This window comes from Prinia subflava, chromosome 23 (assembly GCF_021018805.1).
Source record: "Prinia subflava isolate CZ2003 ecotype Zambia chromosome 23, Cam_Psub_1.2, whole genome shotgun sequence".
NCBI classification, from domain to species: domain Eukaryota; kingdom Metazoa; phylum Chordata; class Aves; order Passeriformes; family Cisticolidae; genus Prinia; species Prinia subflava.
In genome coordinates, this window is record NC_086269.1 from 1,209,222 (window position 1) to 1,226,355 (window position 17,134).

Sequence of the window (17,134 nt, forward strand, 5' to 3'; positions counted from 1 at the left end):
GGGATTGCCCAGGAGCTCTCCTGAGAGCAAAGCTGGAGGAAAACCCGATGACTCCAGACAAGTCAAAGCAATTTCAGATGAGCAGGGGGGATCACACGATGGGGAACTACAGCAATAATACCCAAGCACAGCTCTGATGGTCACCACGCTAAAACAGCCACTGCAGAGTGCTCTGACAGATTCCCCTCAACAGGAATTGAGATCAGTGACTCAAATCAAGCAGGTTTGAGTGTCCCTTTGCTCACAGCTAAAAGGGACACAAAGCTCCAGAGGCTGGACCCCCATCCTGTCCCAGAGTTCAGCCTGCCTTGGGGTTTTGGGAGCTTTCAGACACAGAGTGTCTGGCTTTTAACCCCATTTGCAGCTGTAAGGGTAGGACTGAAGGAATAGGCTACGTTCAATTCAGGATTGTAACGTGCAGCTTTTATTGTGGTCTTAATAAAGGAAAAAAGTATCTCCCTTATGCTTTAAACTTGTGAAGGAAGTTTTTGCTGCCCCTAACAGCAGTGGTACCTCCAGAGCCATCTCCTAGGCACAAATATCACTTTTCCTAGGCAGTGCAGCCCCTACGCTCCCTGCCCTCAGCCCAGGCTGGTGCTGCTGCCACAGCAAGTGTTCAGACGCAGGGCTGGCTCCCAGTGCAAGTCAGAGCACATTTGTCCACAGCTGACCCACGCAGCACCAGACCTGCACAACAAAGAGATGCAGTTACAGGCTCCCCACGCCGAGGAGGCTTTTTTTGAAACCTTAGAAGTTCACTCATCTGCGTTGCCCTTACAGGTCACCACTTGTTACTGTCACACCCCTTGTCCTGCACCTGGCCTTGGGCTGATTCATTCCTTCACTGGGAGGATGATGCATCAAGCTCACATTCTCAGCATGTAAAATAGGGATTATTTTCTCCAGGGGAGACCAGAGCTTGATGAACCACGAGTTTCACATCACCCGTGATGTGAAAATGGAGGAAAAAATTTATGATGCACACTGAGATCTGTTTTGCTTTCTGTAAAAACCCTGGAACTGCCTTTCTATGGAAGGTGAAGGTTGTGAAAAATCAGGTCTGTGACAGCCAGGCTTGCCTTGTTCCTGCAGACTGAAGGGTTCAGGGTAGAGAGGAAGTTCCCTTTCACAGGGAAGGCAGGGATTCCCTTTTTGTCTTTGTCTCCTATGGAATGTATAAAGCAGTATGAAGTCCATGAAAGGCTTTGAGTTGTTCCTCTGAAAGAAGCTACAGAACAGCACTGCCACTAAAACACCTGAAAAGGAGGAAAACCACAGAATGATACTGTACTTTCCCTACTATTATTTATTGGAAAGCCCAGAGCACTGTGACAAAGCCAAGGACAGGTGACAGCATTTGCTGATCCCCACACAGCAAATGTCTGAGACCAGCACTGCTTCCTTTCCTTCCCTGTGAGGGTGGGGAGGGGCTGGGATGGAATTCCAGACCAGCTGTGGCTGCCCCACCCCTGGCCGTGTCCCAGGCCAGGTTGGAGCACCCTGGGATCATGGAAAGTGTCCCTGCCCATGGCAGGGGTGGCACTGGGTGAGCTTTAAGGTCCCTTCCAACCCAAACCTTTGCTCCTGTTTTCCTGCCCAGGTGCTGTGGCTCACAGCAGCCTGAACTGCTCCTTTCTCCTGCCCAGACACCCTGGGAGCCTGGAAAGGAGAGCACAGACAGATGTACCCTCCCCAAAACGTGCACCTGCACCTTGCCAAGAAGGGCTGACACCTTCTGGGGAGCTCGTGAAGGCGACAGAACAAACTCCAGGTAGCCTGGAGGAGCGGCAGCAGCATCTTAATTATGCTGGAGTGAAACCTGGTTTTATCAAAACTATAAATAATAAATGAGCCACTGGTCTTCATCTGCTGCATGATATTTCTGGAAAGGTTGGTCTCCTTTGCAGCAGAGGGGAAGATGTGCAGAGGTGTTTAGTCCTTATAAGTCTCGTACTTTGACACAAGTTCCCATTTTCAGCAGCACAGAATTAAGTGACCTTTCCTCCAACTATTTCTCAAAACCCTAATGAAGATTTCTTTGTAATTCTTACTAATGAGCCAAGGAAAAACCAAAGCCTTGCTGAGAGCCTTTTCTCAGAGATGCTGCTGTGATCTGTGCTGCACCTGCCTCTCCTCAGCAGCAATTCTTGGTGCAGCTTTTCAGGAGTAAATCTCACCTGATAATAGAGGGTGCCTCATAAATAACTGTGCCAGCACGGCAGGCACTGGGGAGGGAACCTGCTTTCCACTCGTCTTTCACCCTGTTGCCCCAGATAATGGATTTAGAAACGACAGTAAATATCCAGATACTGAATCTAGTCCAGTTACTTCCCTTTCCTCCACCCCTCTTTCTTGGAAGGACAAGCTCCTGTCTCTGAGCTTTCCCTCAGAGTGTGCATTAGGATGGAGGCACTGGAGCAGATTTTTGGATGTGGTTACAACAGGAATACACAGAGCTGCCAAAAACCCAGGGCATCAATAAGTGAAACTGCTGCCTGCAGTTGTGCTTTGTTCCATTTCACGTTGGCCTCTGCTCCAGCACAGGTCAGACACTTATCCAAGGGTTGATAGCTCCTGAATTATGCATGTGTGGAGCAGTTCAGAGCCTCTCAACACCCCCTCTATTCCCCCTGCTCTGAGCCGTGGCCACTGGAGGTTAAGTGCACTGCTCAGCCCTGCTGCAGTTCCAGGAAGCATCAGCCACTCATTTTCACACTCTCCTTCCTCAACAACTTCCACTGAACCATTTACAGTTCAATTTATGGACACTCCTTTTTCTTGTTCTGACCCACACTCAAAGTACTTTCAACCCAAATTATTTTCATTCTGCCTGCAGAGTTTAAAAGTTGTCTCACTAAAATCTGCAAGTCCTTGCTTATTTAAAGCACAGGGACTGCTGATAGAGAAAGTTCCATCAGGACACTCACATTTCCTTTCCCTGCCACAAAAATCTGTCCTGTGCTCTCTGGTCAGTGAGTGACAGAAAGCCAGAACGCTCTGTCTTGGACAGAATGGGGTTTACAGCCTGGTTTTATCTGCAGTGAAATGGAAAAAGTGTTCCTGCACCACACAATCTGCCCACACTCACCCCATCAGCATCGTGCTCTGCACTAGCAAGAAATCAAACTTTAATCAACACTTGCTGGGAAGAACTTGAGTGGATTCCACCTGGCTAGGGCAGGAAGCAACACTCACTGCCAGGCTGGGGGCTTTCCTCACCACATATTTAATTTCTCCTACATCCGCCTCAACCATCCACAAGATGCCACAAAAAAAAAAAAATGCATCCATAAAGTAGCTAAGCCCAAGGTAACTGTCTTGCTGTCTAATAAAATTAAATACATGAATTTTTCTCTAGGTACGGTGGAGATGAAGGATTTTCTCCCTCAGCTGCAGCCATGCACAAGATGTATCTTCCTCTGGAAGCTGGTTTCACATGGTGGCTTAGATTTTCCCACTTTGTATCTAGCACCATTTGAAATCAGTGTTCTAGGAGCAAGAATTACAGCGTGGGAGGAGACCAAGCACCTGCTCACTTCAACAGCATCCTCTGCTCCTCAAATCAGCCCCTTCTCCAAAGGTTCTTTTTTTTTTTTTGCCAGCCATCCACTTTGTAACATATCTGATTTCTAGACACTTCTCCAACCACTGTATGCACCCTCCCAAGCCAGGGCCACACCAGCACAGCCTGCTGCTCGTGTACTTCTGCTTAATAAACAATGGATATGAGTTCAAGTTGTCCAGAGTAAAGTGATCCACAAGCTGCATGAAAACCAATGTGGTACCTCTTGTACCGTAACAGGCAGAGTATGTTTGATACCCAAAAATCAGGATCAACATTTAATTTACTGCCTCTGCTTGGGGACTCCAGCACCACAGGCTTCTCATTCCACAGCTCTGCAAACACAGAAATTCCCTCCAATGATTTGACCTCAGCAGTCAAGCACAGAGGTCCCTTCAGCAATCCCAGGATCCCAGACTGGTTTGGGGTGGAAGGGACCTTAAAGATCCTCCTGTTCCAGCCCCCTGCCATGGGCACCATCGAGGTGCCACAGCACACACAGAACCCATTCCCTTTTCCAGAACCATTCTCCAGCACACACAGAACCCACTCCTTTTTCCAGAACCATTCTCCAGCACACACAGAACCCACTCCTTTTTCCAGAACCATTCTCCAGCACACACAGAACCCACTCCTTTTTCCACAACCATTCTCCAGCACACACAGAACCCACTCCTTTTTCCAGAACCATTCTCCAGCACACACAGAACCCACTCCCTTTTCCAGAACCATTCTCCAGGACACACACAGAACCCACTCCTTTTTCCACAACCATTCTCCAGCACACACAGAACCCACTCCTTTTTCAGAACCATTCTCCAGCACACACAGAACCCACTCCTTTTTCCAGAATCATTCTCCAGTTTGCTGCTGGTCGCTCCTAGCAGTATTTCCCTTCTCCAGCCCTGCATCCCAACCATTAGAACGAAGCTGAACTCTTTTTTGCCCTCCCTGATGTCCAGCGTGTTCCCACACACGGAAAAGCCGATCCCTGTGCGGATGAAGGTTTGATCAGAGCACTGAGTAGTCATCTCTAAAGAATGCATAGCTGTCATCTACAAGAGGATCCTTCTCTGAGCCAGGAAAACGTCTCTTACACAGGCTGACCGATTTCTCTTGGTGTTCAGAGTCTCAGTTTTTGTCTAGCACCATTTGAAATCGGTTATGATGTAGGGGGAAGAGCAACAGTAATGGGGAACTTCCTTCCCTCACCCCCCAAGTCACAAACAAACACCATCCCCAGCACGGCCCGGCCTCCCAAACACCTCTGGTTTGCTGAAGTTCCCCCACAGGCCGAGCATCCTGCACAAAAGGAGAACAGTCAGCATGCCCTTCACGTGAGGATGGGATGCTTCCAGACACAGAGAAGCATCTCCTCAAACATAACTCAGCTTCTTCAGCTCAAGCAAGCCAGGGCCTGGCTGTGACCACACAGCCACCCAACCTTCCGACCACTTCACTCCATGTGCTGTTTGTTTGCCTTAACCTGTTCTTTACAAAGATTTTCTTTTTTTTTTCCTTTTAAATAAAATTGTGTGCTCTATGCTCCTGGGCTCTGTCTCAGGTAGAGAGTTCACCTGACTCCCTGCTGGACAACTCCCAAGTGCTGCAAGTCTCTTCATTTCAGCCCCAGCTCCATTTTCACCACCCTCAGAAATATTTAGATTCAGAGAATCAGAATGGTTTGGCTTGGAAGGGACCTTAAAATCGTCCAGTTCCAACCCCTGCCATGGGCAGGTTTAATTAATACTGATTTAAAGTGTGACACTGAGAACCCACCAGCCACTGTCACTTCAGATTATTTGACCCTAAACCAGGTAACTCTGGACCTGTTTTGTTACTCCCACTGCCCCTGCTACCAGCAGATGGCAACAGCACATTTTTACTCCATGCAGCCTTACCCTTAGCACAGAGCTCACGTCTCTTTAATTATCAATCCCAGACTCCAAAATGAAATAATTCATGCAGCACTGAGTTTTAGAAAAACAGCACAGGACTCACGGTAATTAGGCTAAATTAATTTGTAGTGCTGAAGTCAGACTCACAGAATCACAGAGCAGAATCCCAGCATGGTTTGGGTTGGAAGGGACCTCAAAGATCATCCCATGCCATGCCCATGAATCTGGAATCTCTGCTTATCCCATCAATGCCACTGCAAACCCAAACTCCACAGCTGCAGTTGTGCAGCCTGCCATCATTTCCACACCAACTCACTCGGAGTATCACAACCACAAACTGGAACAGAAATACAGCATATGAGGATATTTTTTCTACTCCACCCTGTGAAAGGCTTCACACATGGCTTTGCCACGGAAGTTCAGCACATTTCAGGTGTGAAACCCACACAATTCCTAAATCCACTCTCCTTCACTGGTCACCTAAACCCACCAGAGCTGTGTCCCCCAAGGACTGCATTTGTCACACTGGACAAAAGGGCCAAAACACCCTCTGGGCTTTGCCTCAAGTGTTCCACCAGAGCAGCCCCAAGATAAACTTCCTCTTCTCCATCAACTTTTCACCATTTTTCCAGGAGTCAACCCTGTAAAATTTTGGAGGTTCTGGGAATTTCTCTGCAATTCTAAAAGGAAACCCCAAAAGGTGCTCAGCAAATTAAAACCCATCCCCTACACTACCACTGAGAAACTCTGAACTGCAAACTTCAATCTCAGCAGTTTCCACCTGATGTTTGGGACATGAAAAATCATCTGGATAACAATGGGAAAAGAGCTGCTCAGCACAATGATGAATGAAAGACAAACACTTACTGCTAAATAATTTAACATTTTTATTTGGAATATTACAAATGATCGCTAATCTTTACATCCAGAAAGAAGAGTTAAAATACGGCCACTTTTTACAGTGATTTCACTTCCCAGTTAAGAACATTCCAGAGTATTTCAGCACATTGCAGATGCCACACAAAGCAAGCTGAGCTCCTGACCAGCACCACCACACTCAGCCCCAGTCACACACCCCAGTGTTTACAAACAACTCTCAAACTGAGATATCAGCCAGGCCACGAGCAGCAAATGCTTCTGCAGAGCCAAAGTCCCTTTCTAACATCCACAGCCTATTATGAACTCTAACAATACGACTGCTGGGATTGTCCCAAAAAGCCCTATAAAGCCCCAAACAGTTCTGTGCCACTCCAACAATCTGTTGATGACAGGGAGAGCAGTGCCAAGCAGCCACAGACAAGCCAGAGCAGTTTCAATGCTGCCTCAGGCATCTGAAGCGAGGCTATTTGGGTTTTCTGTGAAAATCAGAATATGCCTGTATGCTGACAGTGAGATTCATGAAGCTGAAACCTGTTCTAGTTAAGATTTGGGGTTTGCTGAGGAATTAGAAGTAGCAGCGAGTCTCAACTAGTGGCAAACACCGTGGTGGGAGCTCCTGGAGTCAGAATCTGGAGTGAAACATTTGAGGAACAAGCAGCAAACGTGAGACCACCACATCTACCAGCACTGACACAGCTGAACGGGTTTGGTTTGCCTTTAACATGAGCAGTGAGTGACAGGGAAAAGCTTCTGCTTCTGAACAGGAATCTGATGCTAAATCCAGCTTTTCAGAGCTACATTTAACATCCCAGCCTGCAGCCAGAGGTTAGAACGTGGAATACGTGACTTCAAGTAAAGAAGCAAGGAAGGTGGATCACACAGCACCCGTTCCTGTCCTTGAAAGCAACAGAAGATCTCCAGAACTGACATCAACTAAAATCAAACACCCTAAGGACCTTCCATGGCAGGACACGGCCACCACTGAGCTCTCAGCAGCTCCTTTAATCAGGGACCTCCCATCAACAGGCAGGGGATGCCCTTGCTACAGAATCCTTCAGTTCTAACAAATCCACTGCAGTCTTTGGGGGATTACAGCAAAGAATCAGAAATAGATATGGCTTTTTTCCTTCTTAAAAGCAAAGGAAAAGCCATAAAACTCTGATTTCAAGGCACACTTTAATTCATTATATACACAGCAACCAAAGAGGTAGAGTATATAAGACCTTAATCGTGATAGTTTTCAAAAGATGTGGCCTTCAACAGAACCATTTACACCACCTCAGCTGCAAAGAGGGACGGGAAGGACAAGAAGGTTTGAGTGAGCACAGCTCTGCAGGAGGGAGGAGAACATTGGAAGTGTTCTGTAAGCACAGAGGTGGCACTGAAGGGAGCAGGCAGCAGCTGGCACAGGGACAGTGACATTCCAGCACTCCCACAGACTCTGGCATGCTGCAGGTACTGCCTTCCCCCAGCTCACGTGCACGGGAGGACAAGGAGGGGCCCAGGAGGCAGAGCAGGATCTGTCTGTGTTATCTGTATCACACACACTTTTTATCCTAGCAAGCATCTCCTCCTCCAGTTCATCAGCAGAGCAAGACACAGCGCAAGGGACGCATGGACAGCAGCTCACTGAGAGGGGAATCAATCATTTTCCAGCTCTGGCAGGGAAATTCCACTGCAAAGTCCCTCCCACCCCCAGAAAGGTCAGTCATGCTTTACACATCTTATATTCGGCAGAACTGGGAGTGCTGTCACGTTTCCTACAAACAAAAAAACAAGTCAGATCAGAGGGTTTACATTGCAAGAGGTTTTACATTTACACTGAAAGCACATCCTTACTTTTATCATTAAAGCCACAGGTAAAGTCAAAGCTGGGTCGTTCTTTAGCCTCTCTTTACCAAGCAACTGCTGCACTGAGGAGATTTGAGCTTCATTCAGCTCCTGAACTGTCAGGAATGACCCAAGGAATGGCAGAGCCTTTGATCCAAAGGGATCATTTCAATATTACCAAAAACTAACACCAGCACAGTTACAGGATTCCCGTAACTCCACCAGGTGCACCCTGAAATTCATTTGAATTACAGTGTGTTGTTCAGTACATATTTTCTGATGAGGAATGAAATATTAGTTTGTGTGGATTTTGATTCTGCAGTCCACTAACAGCAACTTTACAATACTTCAACATACAAGAATTAAAATCCACAATGACATTCTTATAAATCTCCCAAGCTCTTGAATAACTCCTGTTTTGCTTTAATAAAAACCCCACCCCATACCACACCTCAGTGCTATTACTCCAAGTCTCTAAGGAGTTCCACATTCCATAAGAAAACCTCCAGAATTATCAGAGTTTTGACACACCAGGCCAGTAATTCCTCTTATCATGTGTAAAGGTAAGATTGGAATGAAGAATTCTATCTCCTGATTCCTTTTTTCTCTCCAAAAATAAGCCAAATTAACCCAGAAAACAGATCCTATCTCAATTAGAAACATCTTTCTTCAGAGCCAAGATGATATTCCTTAATCTATACATTACTTTGGAATAAACTCCAAGCTTAACCTTCATATAAAAACTCACCAAAATACTGAAAATTCACTTGTCCTTTACAAGCCAACAAAATCAAGACTATACACATAAAAAGACCTGTGCATTAAGCTGGAATAAGAGAACACATCACCTGCTCAGAATTTGTGCAATGGAGGAAAGCAACAAAAAAAAGATGATGCTGGATTAAAAAATATTTGAGATATAAAATAAAGATAAAAAAATATTGAGATAGCAACAAAACACTAGCAAAGAACAGCCAAACTGAGCTGTCCTGTCTGCAGAGTTCTGCTCAAAAAAGGTTTGAAGAGGCAGATTTGGAAGAGCTCTCTTGACTCTACACAAGAGCAGGAGGAAGCCCAGCTCCCATCACACCTCACTGCACTGAGCACGAGGTTAAAACACAGCAGAGCACACGAGCTGCAAAAAACCAACTGGATTTTGATCCTTTTCAGGCCTACAGAACCCTGAATTTGAAACAGAAATTACCTTTTCATAAGAAGGTTTCAAAAGATCTTGTTAGACCCTTATTTATCCTCTTCTAGAAAGCAAAAATGCAGATGAATCAGTATTTGTGAGAGATGTGATCTGGTTTTCTCTGAAGGGATATGCACGACTACTTTTGGAGTTTTAGTGGGCAAAGGTGGATTCCAGCTTCTAATCACAAGGAATTAAACTTTTAGTTAAGTTTAGAAAAGTAACTCACCACTGGGATGGGTGCAGATATTCTAAGTATTGCAGGCAATATGCTGCTCATTCTTCAAACACAACACCAAGAAATGTGATTTACAATCATTGAAAAGTCTTACTGACACTGCTAAATGAGGATTATTTATATATTATACCCTGTTCTCCCACAATGAATGAAAGGTTAGGATATTCTTTCCTACAGGAAGCCAAAGTTCCCAGCTAGACTCCTGAAATTCCAAGCAAATCACAATAAAAAACACACTTATGCTGCATTGCAAAAAAGTCCAAATGAAGTGGAAAGTTATACCTTTTCATTAATTCATTTGTGCAGTTTCTTCCATCTCAGCTGGCACATTAGCTTTTAAAACACAAGTTTCCTTGCAACTCTCATCAACTGTGTATGAGCTGAACAGCAGAAGGGGAGAAAGGTCTAATTGAAAGTCCCATCCAGGTGCATTTTAAACACACAAGAAAGAGAGGCCAAGAAGGATTTGCTGTCATTTGGAGGCTACAAACCAGCAAGGATCAGGAAGCACAACAGCTCACAAAGGCTCAGCTGCATCAGGAACTCAGGACACTCAACAGGGAGGTGGAGGCCTTAATTAAAAGATTAGATCAGGTTTTTTCAGACAAGAAAGAGCTTTAACTGTCAGATGTTCACAGAGAGGAAGATGAAGGGAAGCACTGGGCACAATAAGGCTTTTCATGCTGTCAGATATTCAGGAATGTCACATTCTTTAATTTTTGATGATGCTGCTTCAGATCCCTCGTGCTCTCTACACCCTGAGAAGTCTCTCCACAGATGAAGGCAGCAAGTGCTGCCCTGAACTGCCAGAGCTCTCCTCTGGCCCATCCAGGCTGCAGAATCTCCCAGTATAAATAATAATAAATATAATGAATAAAAACAGTGGCCCAGAAACACCAAATTGCTCAGCAGAACACTCTGGCCCTTGGACTGATACTGCACTGCCTATTTTAAAGACACTAAGGCTAAAACCTCACTGGTTATAAACCACCCTCAGGGCTCTCCCAAGTCCTCTGTGTGTACTTCATTAAAAATATGAACCACAGGAATATTCCCTGTGGTTTGCTTCATTTAAAGCATCCCTTCCTTTGTTTCATGTACACCAGATAAATCCAACACATTCTGGAAAAAGACAACATGGGTTTGATGAGAAGCTTATCCTGACATTCTGTGGGTACCACCTAACCTGCTCTGCACTGTCAGTGTTTGGCATTTTGCAAAATATTTCTCTGACAAAAAAGCTTTTTCCAGTAGATAAAATCAGACATGACAGCAAAAAGCAATGCACAAAGAGAAATTTAAATCTCCTGCCCCTCCATGGAAAACCACACACAAACCCCAGTTGTTTTAAAGGTAAAATATAAAACACCCTACATGTCTCATTAAAAACAGAACACTAATTGCTTATGCACAAATCTGATATTTTACAGTTGATTTTGCAAATCTTTAACAGAGGGACACCAACATTTGGGGCTGCAGGAGGAGAAGAAAAACCTGAAAACCTTCTGGCAGCACAAACCCACAGAACCAAGGCTCCCCCTGGCTTCAGGAGATAAACTGACACCTTTGAAGCAGATGGACAAAATACTTTCCTTGGCAAGTGGACACTGCCAAACACAAGCTTAAGAACAGGGTTTTTCCTTTCTTGAAATTAGTGCAAGTGTTAATTAGCAGCTTAGCTGAACAGCAAGACCAAAGTCGAATTTGTGGTTAGGCTTTAGCTTCCATCAGCTGCTGGGAGGAGCTCGCACAAAATCAGACATTTGAAAAGGAAAGGGCACACAAAGCTCAAGAAATGTAAACGTCAGCACAGCTTTGGCTCAGTCATTTGGAAATTTGCAGTATTAATCAAGAGGAAGTTTACTCACCCATTTTGTGAGAAGAATTTCTTGTAGATCCAGAAGGCTGCCAGGAGCACCACAACTACCACAATCACTTTAGGAAGAATTAAAATGAAAAAAAACCAAAAACAACCCCTTAGAGTGATAAAGATCATCTCCAGCTCACAAAAAAGCATTTAAAAATTGCAGAAATAGCCTTGTTTTCATCTACAGGTTTATCCCACCTCTACCCCCCAAAAAAACCCCACAATCCAACTTATTTATGGAACGAGCCATGTAAATTAAATATTTGATTCTTTACTCAAAACTCTGCAAGGTAGTTCAGCTCAGAACCAGCGACCACCAAGATGGCAAACCCCCACCAGCTCAGAAACACTGAAACAGGAATGGCAGGGCTCTAAAGTTACTTTTTACAAGTTTATACAAATCTGGATAACAAAAGCAAGGACACAGGACGGACTGAACACTTCTGTTCACTGGCAGAGTTATTTACTCACACCCCCAGTAAAGCCAAGCTCTGAAATTCATCAAGCAGTAAACCAAAGCTCTGAAATTCATCAAGCTGTTTGAAATGTGACCTCACCACATGAGAAAATACACATTTCACACTAAATTAAACTGTAAGAGCTAAGCAATATTTTTTTTGAATCGCGCAGCTTTAAACAAAACTCCAAAGTCAACCTGCTGCAGTCGCAGGTGACTGGAATCAAAAATGGATTTTCACATTAAAAATGTAATTTGTATTGTATTTCTTTAGGATTTTAGAAAATACTTACCACAGATGATGGCAATAATATATCCACCTAAAAACAGAAGGAATCAGTATCACTAGAGGAACACAGGTGCTTCTTACTCATACATTATTACAAAAATATCTACAGAGCTATTTCCAGTCAAGTAATCCTATCAACACAATCTTTGAAGCACACTAATTTAAATAATAATATTTAACTTCGAATATGAATATTTTAATTAATTTCATCAAGCCCTATTTTTCACATCAACACAAAGGAGGGAGCTGCATTAACTGGATATAAAAGGGCTGTTCTCTGAGATTTATTTCCATGCCAGGGGAGGTTTTGTAGCCCATACTCACTGAGCTGGCAGCTGGGCACTGCAGGCTCCCACTGGTTGTTGCCCACGTACTGAATGCGGGGCTCCCCGTGCAGGCTGTACCCCGTGTAACACTCGATGCTGATGAAATCCCCCACGGAGTAGGAAGGTTTTTGTCCAGCTGTCACTCTCCCGTAGCTTATGACTGGTGTGGAACCAGAACCTTCAGACTCACCTGGAAAAGAAAAGGGAGAAAAAAAAAAATTTAAAAAATGCATTGCTACATCGGATATTTCAAAGTTGTCGGTGTGCTCCTGATTTTAGCCATTTTACTCACAGGCACAGGGCTGTAAAGCACCCCAGGAGCTCTGCTCCTGGCAGGTCACTGTCACCTCTGCAGAGCCATCGGGGAAGGAGCAGCCAGGGCTGCACCTGATCTGCACAGACTCCCCTTTCCCATAGGCAGCCTTGGCTGGGATCAGGACCCCGTTGGGGATCTTCGGGGCAGGACACACATCTGCAGTGACTGACACAGGAATTTAAAACAATTTTAGTGACAACAAAGTTTATTTCATATCTCAGTAACTCATTCCACAAATACAAGTTGCTTTCATACGAAAAAAATAGCTCAGCATGTGCCAGAGGTTCAACTTTATCCCAATTTTAAGTAAAAGTATTCCCTTTAGGAAACTTAAAAATCACTGTAGGTATTCCTTAAGGTAATACAATTCTATTCTGGTTCATTATTTCTCTGAGCTCTCAAATCATTTCTAGGAAGCAGGAGCTGAAGAGCTGCATTTAAAAAACCACACAAAGATTTCAACTACTCCAGAAGGATTCTACAGCTCTCCTCACTGTGCATCCTCCTAATTCTCTGTATCAAATATTTTCTCCTGCATTCCACACCTTTTCTCCTGCCTTCACCCACGAAATCACTAGAACAGCAGGATGCTCTATTTTAGCTAAAGCACACAAAAGAAATCATAATCTTACAGAAAATCTTACTTTTCTCACAAGTTGGTTCTGGAGGAACCCAGGTGTTATTTTCTTCACAGGTAATTATCTCTGCTCCAACCATGAAATAGCCTTGGTCACACTCAAACACAACCGAGTCCTTGTAAGTGTAGGAATGCCCAAATCCAGATATTTTTCTCCCATTTTTTACGCTGGGGTTTTTACATTTGACCACTGAAAGCGGTGAAACATTTGTTAACAGAAACATTTGCAGACAAATGAAAACAAAGCCTGGAAACATTTGTTATCACAAACATTATCCCAAACACAACATCCTTTCCCTGTGTGTCATTTTCCCCAAGTTGTTTTGGGGAAACTTTGTAAAAACATTGATTCCTGCACTTCCAGAGTGGCTGTGTTTTTAGGAAAAGGTTTCTTTCTTAGCTTATCAAAATTCCTAATCCAGCCCTCAGATCCTTGCCCTTGGCACAATTTTTCTGCAGCATTTATGGTCTCCCAGTTCCTTCACTTTGGCTTTGTCACTTCTACCAACAGGACACTCACACAGGCATTTTTCAAGCTTTAACTCCAATTTCAGCCACGTTCTGTGTCATAAATCCATCAATATCCTCCATGCTGATGTGATCTCTGCTGGAACTGTACCAAATTTTGTCACAGCTCCTGTTCCTTCCTTCCTAGAGGCAAAGTCCATCCTCCCCACCCTGCTTCCACAGAAAGGGACAGGCACTTTCCAGGGTAATTAAGAATAAAAACCCCAATAACCTCGGCACTGTGGGGGCGGCCCGCTCCAAACCCCGTTGGAGTTGGCATCAGAAGTGCAGAAAATGGTGTCAGGGCCGATGAGGGAGAAGGGATCACTGCCCCTGGGGACATCCTGACACCGGTAGGTCACAGAGCTCTGGTACACGTAGCTGGCCCTCTCCTCGTAGACCCCGTTGGCAATCTGGGGAGGGGGCGCACAGGGGATTTCTGTAAATGAAGCACAAAAATCGGTTTTGCTGTGTTAGCTGGTTCTTCTCAAAGAGCAAGCCTTGACTTTCAAGTTGTTTCACTGAAAATCTGACACAGCTACTCCACGTCACGCTGCAGAACCTCAACTTCAAAAAGAGATTGATTCTGAGATATAATTATCATAAAAACTGGCATTTTTCAGTGGTCATTCCAAGTAGTTAAGAGAAAAATCATCCTTGTTTTCCCATCATTTTTTATACTGGAAAGTTGGTGGCATGGCTGTTTGTAAATGAACAGAAAATCAAACACAGCAGTAATTTAAATTTACTTACTTTCACAGTAAGGCAGAGTTCCACTCCAGCCAACGCCTTCATTCTTGATAACACAGGTAATTTCTTGATTACCTCGTAATCTGTATCTAGATAGGTAAAAATTTTGAAGAAGTGAAACTTAAATGTCTCATTTCTCCAACATAATTAATTCTTATAATTAATTCTGTTCTGTCATTATGGGGATGTAACACACCGAGGCTTTGTTGTAATGAGAACAGAATCTTGTTTACTTTGCTGACAGTCTCACTTTGAAAGCAAAGCAGAAAAAAAAAAGAGACATCACTAAGGAGCTGTGGAAGTCTCACCATTTTCAGAAATACCCTCTAATATTAAAGTTCTAAAATTACTAATACTCAAGAAAAAGGAGAAAAAACTTCCTTAGTGCTTTTGACTGAATTATTCCATAATGAAGGATGATGAACATATATTTACTCCCTCTGCCACAGGAGCATCAAAAGAAGTCACTAGAGGTAACACTCCAGTTCTGCAGAACCCCACTAAAAACCTTAGAGTTGCTGCAAACACTAATTAAACCAATGAATCAAATTAAATTTAGCTGTAATTTCATTTGCTACACTTAGAATTCAGATTTCAGGTGAGAACCGGAATAGAAAATTTGGGTTCGGTTCAAATCTGGTGTAAACATAAAAAAAAAGAAAAAGGATTCATTAACTTCACCAAAACACTTACCCTTCATTACAAGAAAATGTCAGTTTTGAACCAAATGTAAGATCTCCAGGATCAAAATAACCATTTTCCAAGTCTCCGGGGTACGTACATTTTCTCTCTGGGGGAAGGAGGGAAAAAAATTAAAAGAAAAAAATCTACACTTTTGTAATTACATACAAAGACAAAATCTTTAGCACGTATGGCTCTTACCCACGCCAGCATTTTCCAGCCCTCATTTAAAACACAGCAAAATCTTGATTCCCACTTGCAAACCAAGCAAAACTTAAACACCAGCGGGGAAAAAGGGGTACAAAAAATTACCTGTACAGAACACGGTGGTGGGTGACCACTGCAAGTCAGCACCGCAGGTGCGGGTCAGTGACATCCCCGGGGCTCTCATGTATCCCGGCCGGCAGCTGAAGGAGATTTGGGTCCCGACTGGGAAATTCTGCATTTCCCTGAAGGGCTCGTTGAGCTCCGCGTACTGCAGCCGCTCCGGCGGGGCACACGCACCTGCAGGGGAAGGGAAAAGCAGCACAGCACCTTAGCGACGAGAGGAGAAACACACCGAGGTGTGACAGCACAGGACACTGAATAATTCAGGAGGTTTTATGGATATATTCAAGTCGTTGCTAATATTTTTTTAATTTAGGTTTTAACTGCATCCAGCGTCCAGCTGTATAGGGCACGTTATAACACTCATTGTGTTCTCGAGTTCTTTAGTCATTCTACCCAGACAATGCACTTCCTTCCACATCTTAGTTTTTTTCCGACTTGATTCACCGTCCACCCATTTCATTTGATGCATGAAAAACAAACACACTGACAGAGCTCATTGTCCTTTCCTAAGGAAAAAGGAAAGCGGGTCTAAGGGGCAGAACGCGGAGTTTAAAATCAGCTCCAAGGCCAGACCGGACGGAGGTTACAGCAGCTGGTTCAGCGGCAGGTGTCCCTGCCCATGGCAGGGGGGAAAGGGACGGGCCCTGAGGTGCCCCCAGCCCGAGCAGTGCCACGGTTCAGTGACCCAAACCCGCCCGCACCCTGGCGGTTCCACCGCCGCCCTAAAGCATTTCCTTCCTGCCTCGCCCCCCGGGCAGGCCCCGCGGGCACCCTCAGCACCGCGGGGACCGGAGCGGGGAGCAGGGCACCATCCCCGGCCCGATTCCTATCCCGATCCCCCTCCCCATCGCGATCCCTCCTCCCGGCTGCTCCGGGCCGCGGCCCCGCGGGGGCTCCGCGCCGCGCCCGCCGCTCCCAGCGCCCCTTCCCCACCGGCACCACCGGCCCGGGGGGGCAGCGAAGAGCGAGCGGCCGCTGACTCACCCTCATCCTGGGCTCCGGCGAGCTGCCACAGCACCAGCACGGGCAGCAGCAGCGGCGGCAGCGGCACCGAGCGCTGCCCCATCCCCGCAGCGGGGCCGCGGCTGCGGCCGCTCCGCTCCCTCCCGGCGGCGCCGGAGACGCAGCGCGGGCCCGGCTGCGCATGCGCGCCCCGCCCCGCCCTCAGCGCGGCGCCGCCATGGCCGGGCCCGCCCGCAGCGTCCCTGAGGGCGCGGGGACACCGCGGGGACACCGCGGGGACAGTGTGGGGACAATGTGGGGACACTGTGGGGACAGCCCGGGCCCCGTTCGCCGCGGGGGTGTCTGATACGGCACCGAGCCCGGGTTGCACAGACGCCAGCGCGGTGTGCAGGCACAGCCGCTCTGTTGTGAT

General features: G+C 45.6%; 1 protein-coding gene and 1 long non-coding RNA gene across 8 annotated transcripts in view; one reads left to right on the forward strand and one right to left on the reverse strand.

Moving 5' to 3' along the window:
• Window positions 1–3,729, forward strand: part of LOC134561558 (uncharacterized) — a 16,048-nt gene extending 12,319 nt beyond the window's left edge. For 2 of the 3 annotated variants that reach the window (XR_010082947.1, XR_010082945.1), the window contains one exon: window positions 3,359–3,729. This is a non-coding gene — a long non-coding RNA (uncharacterized LOC134561558). The other variant, XR_010082946.1, reaches the window with a different exon arrangement.
• On the reverse strand, window positions 498–17,008 carry CD46 (CD46 molecule). Of its 5 annotated transcripts, XR_010082944.1 has the most exons (13): window positions 16,744–17,008; window positions 15,742–15,933; window positions 15,442–15,538; window positions 14,752–14,837; window positions 14,231–14,437; window positions 13,499–13,681; window positions 12,831–13,019; window positions 12,537–12,728; window positions 12,217–12,243; window positions 11,468–11,534; window positions 9,882–9,979; window positions 9,374–9,425; window positions 6,324–8,099 (listed from the first exon to the last, which is right to left on the reverse strand). XR_010082944.1 is itself a non-coding variant. In XM_063418680.1 (12 exons), the coding sequence occupies exons 1-11, from the start codon at window positions 16,823–16,825 to the stop codon at window positions 9,416–9,418; spliced, it is 1,332 nt and encodes a 443-aa protein (XP_063274750.1). In that variant the 5' UTR covers window positions 16,826–17,008; the 3' UTR covers window positions 6,324–8,099; window positions 9,374–9,415. The 5 variants fall into 5 exon arrangements, 4 of the variants coding, with proteins under 4 accessions (XP_063274747.1, XP_063274750.1, XP_063274748.1 ...); XM_063418680.1 differs by lacking the exon at window positions 9,882–9,979; XM_063418678.1 differs by lacking the exon at window positions 9,374–9,425.
• Window positions 17,009–17,134: the final 126 nt, after the last annotated feature.

Excerpts from the sequence above, each read along its gene's own strand:
- CD46 (XM_063418677.1), bottom strand. The coding sequence starts at position 16,825 with ATGGGGCAGCGCTCGGTGCCGCTGCCGCCGCTGCTGCTGCCCGTGCTG. Across the intron at positions 14,838-15,441 it reads ACATTTTCTTGTAATGAAGG|ATACAGATTACGAGGTAATC; the intron begins GTAAGTGTTTTG and ends TTACCTATCTAG. Across the intron at positions 13,020-13,498 it reads AGAACCAACTTGTGAGAAAA|TCACTGCAGATGTGTGTCCT; the intron begins GTAAGATTTTCT and ends TTCCTGTGTCAG.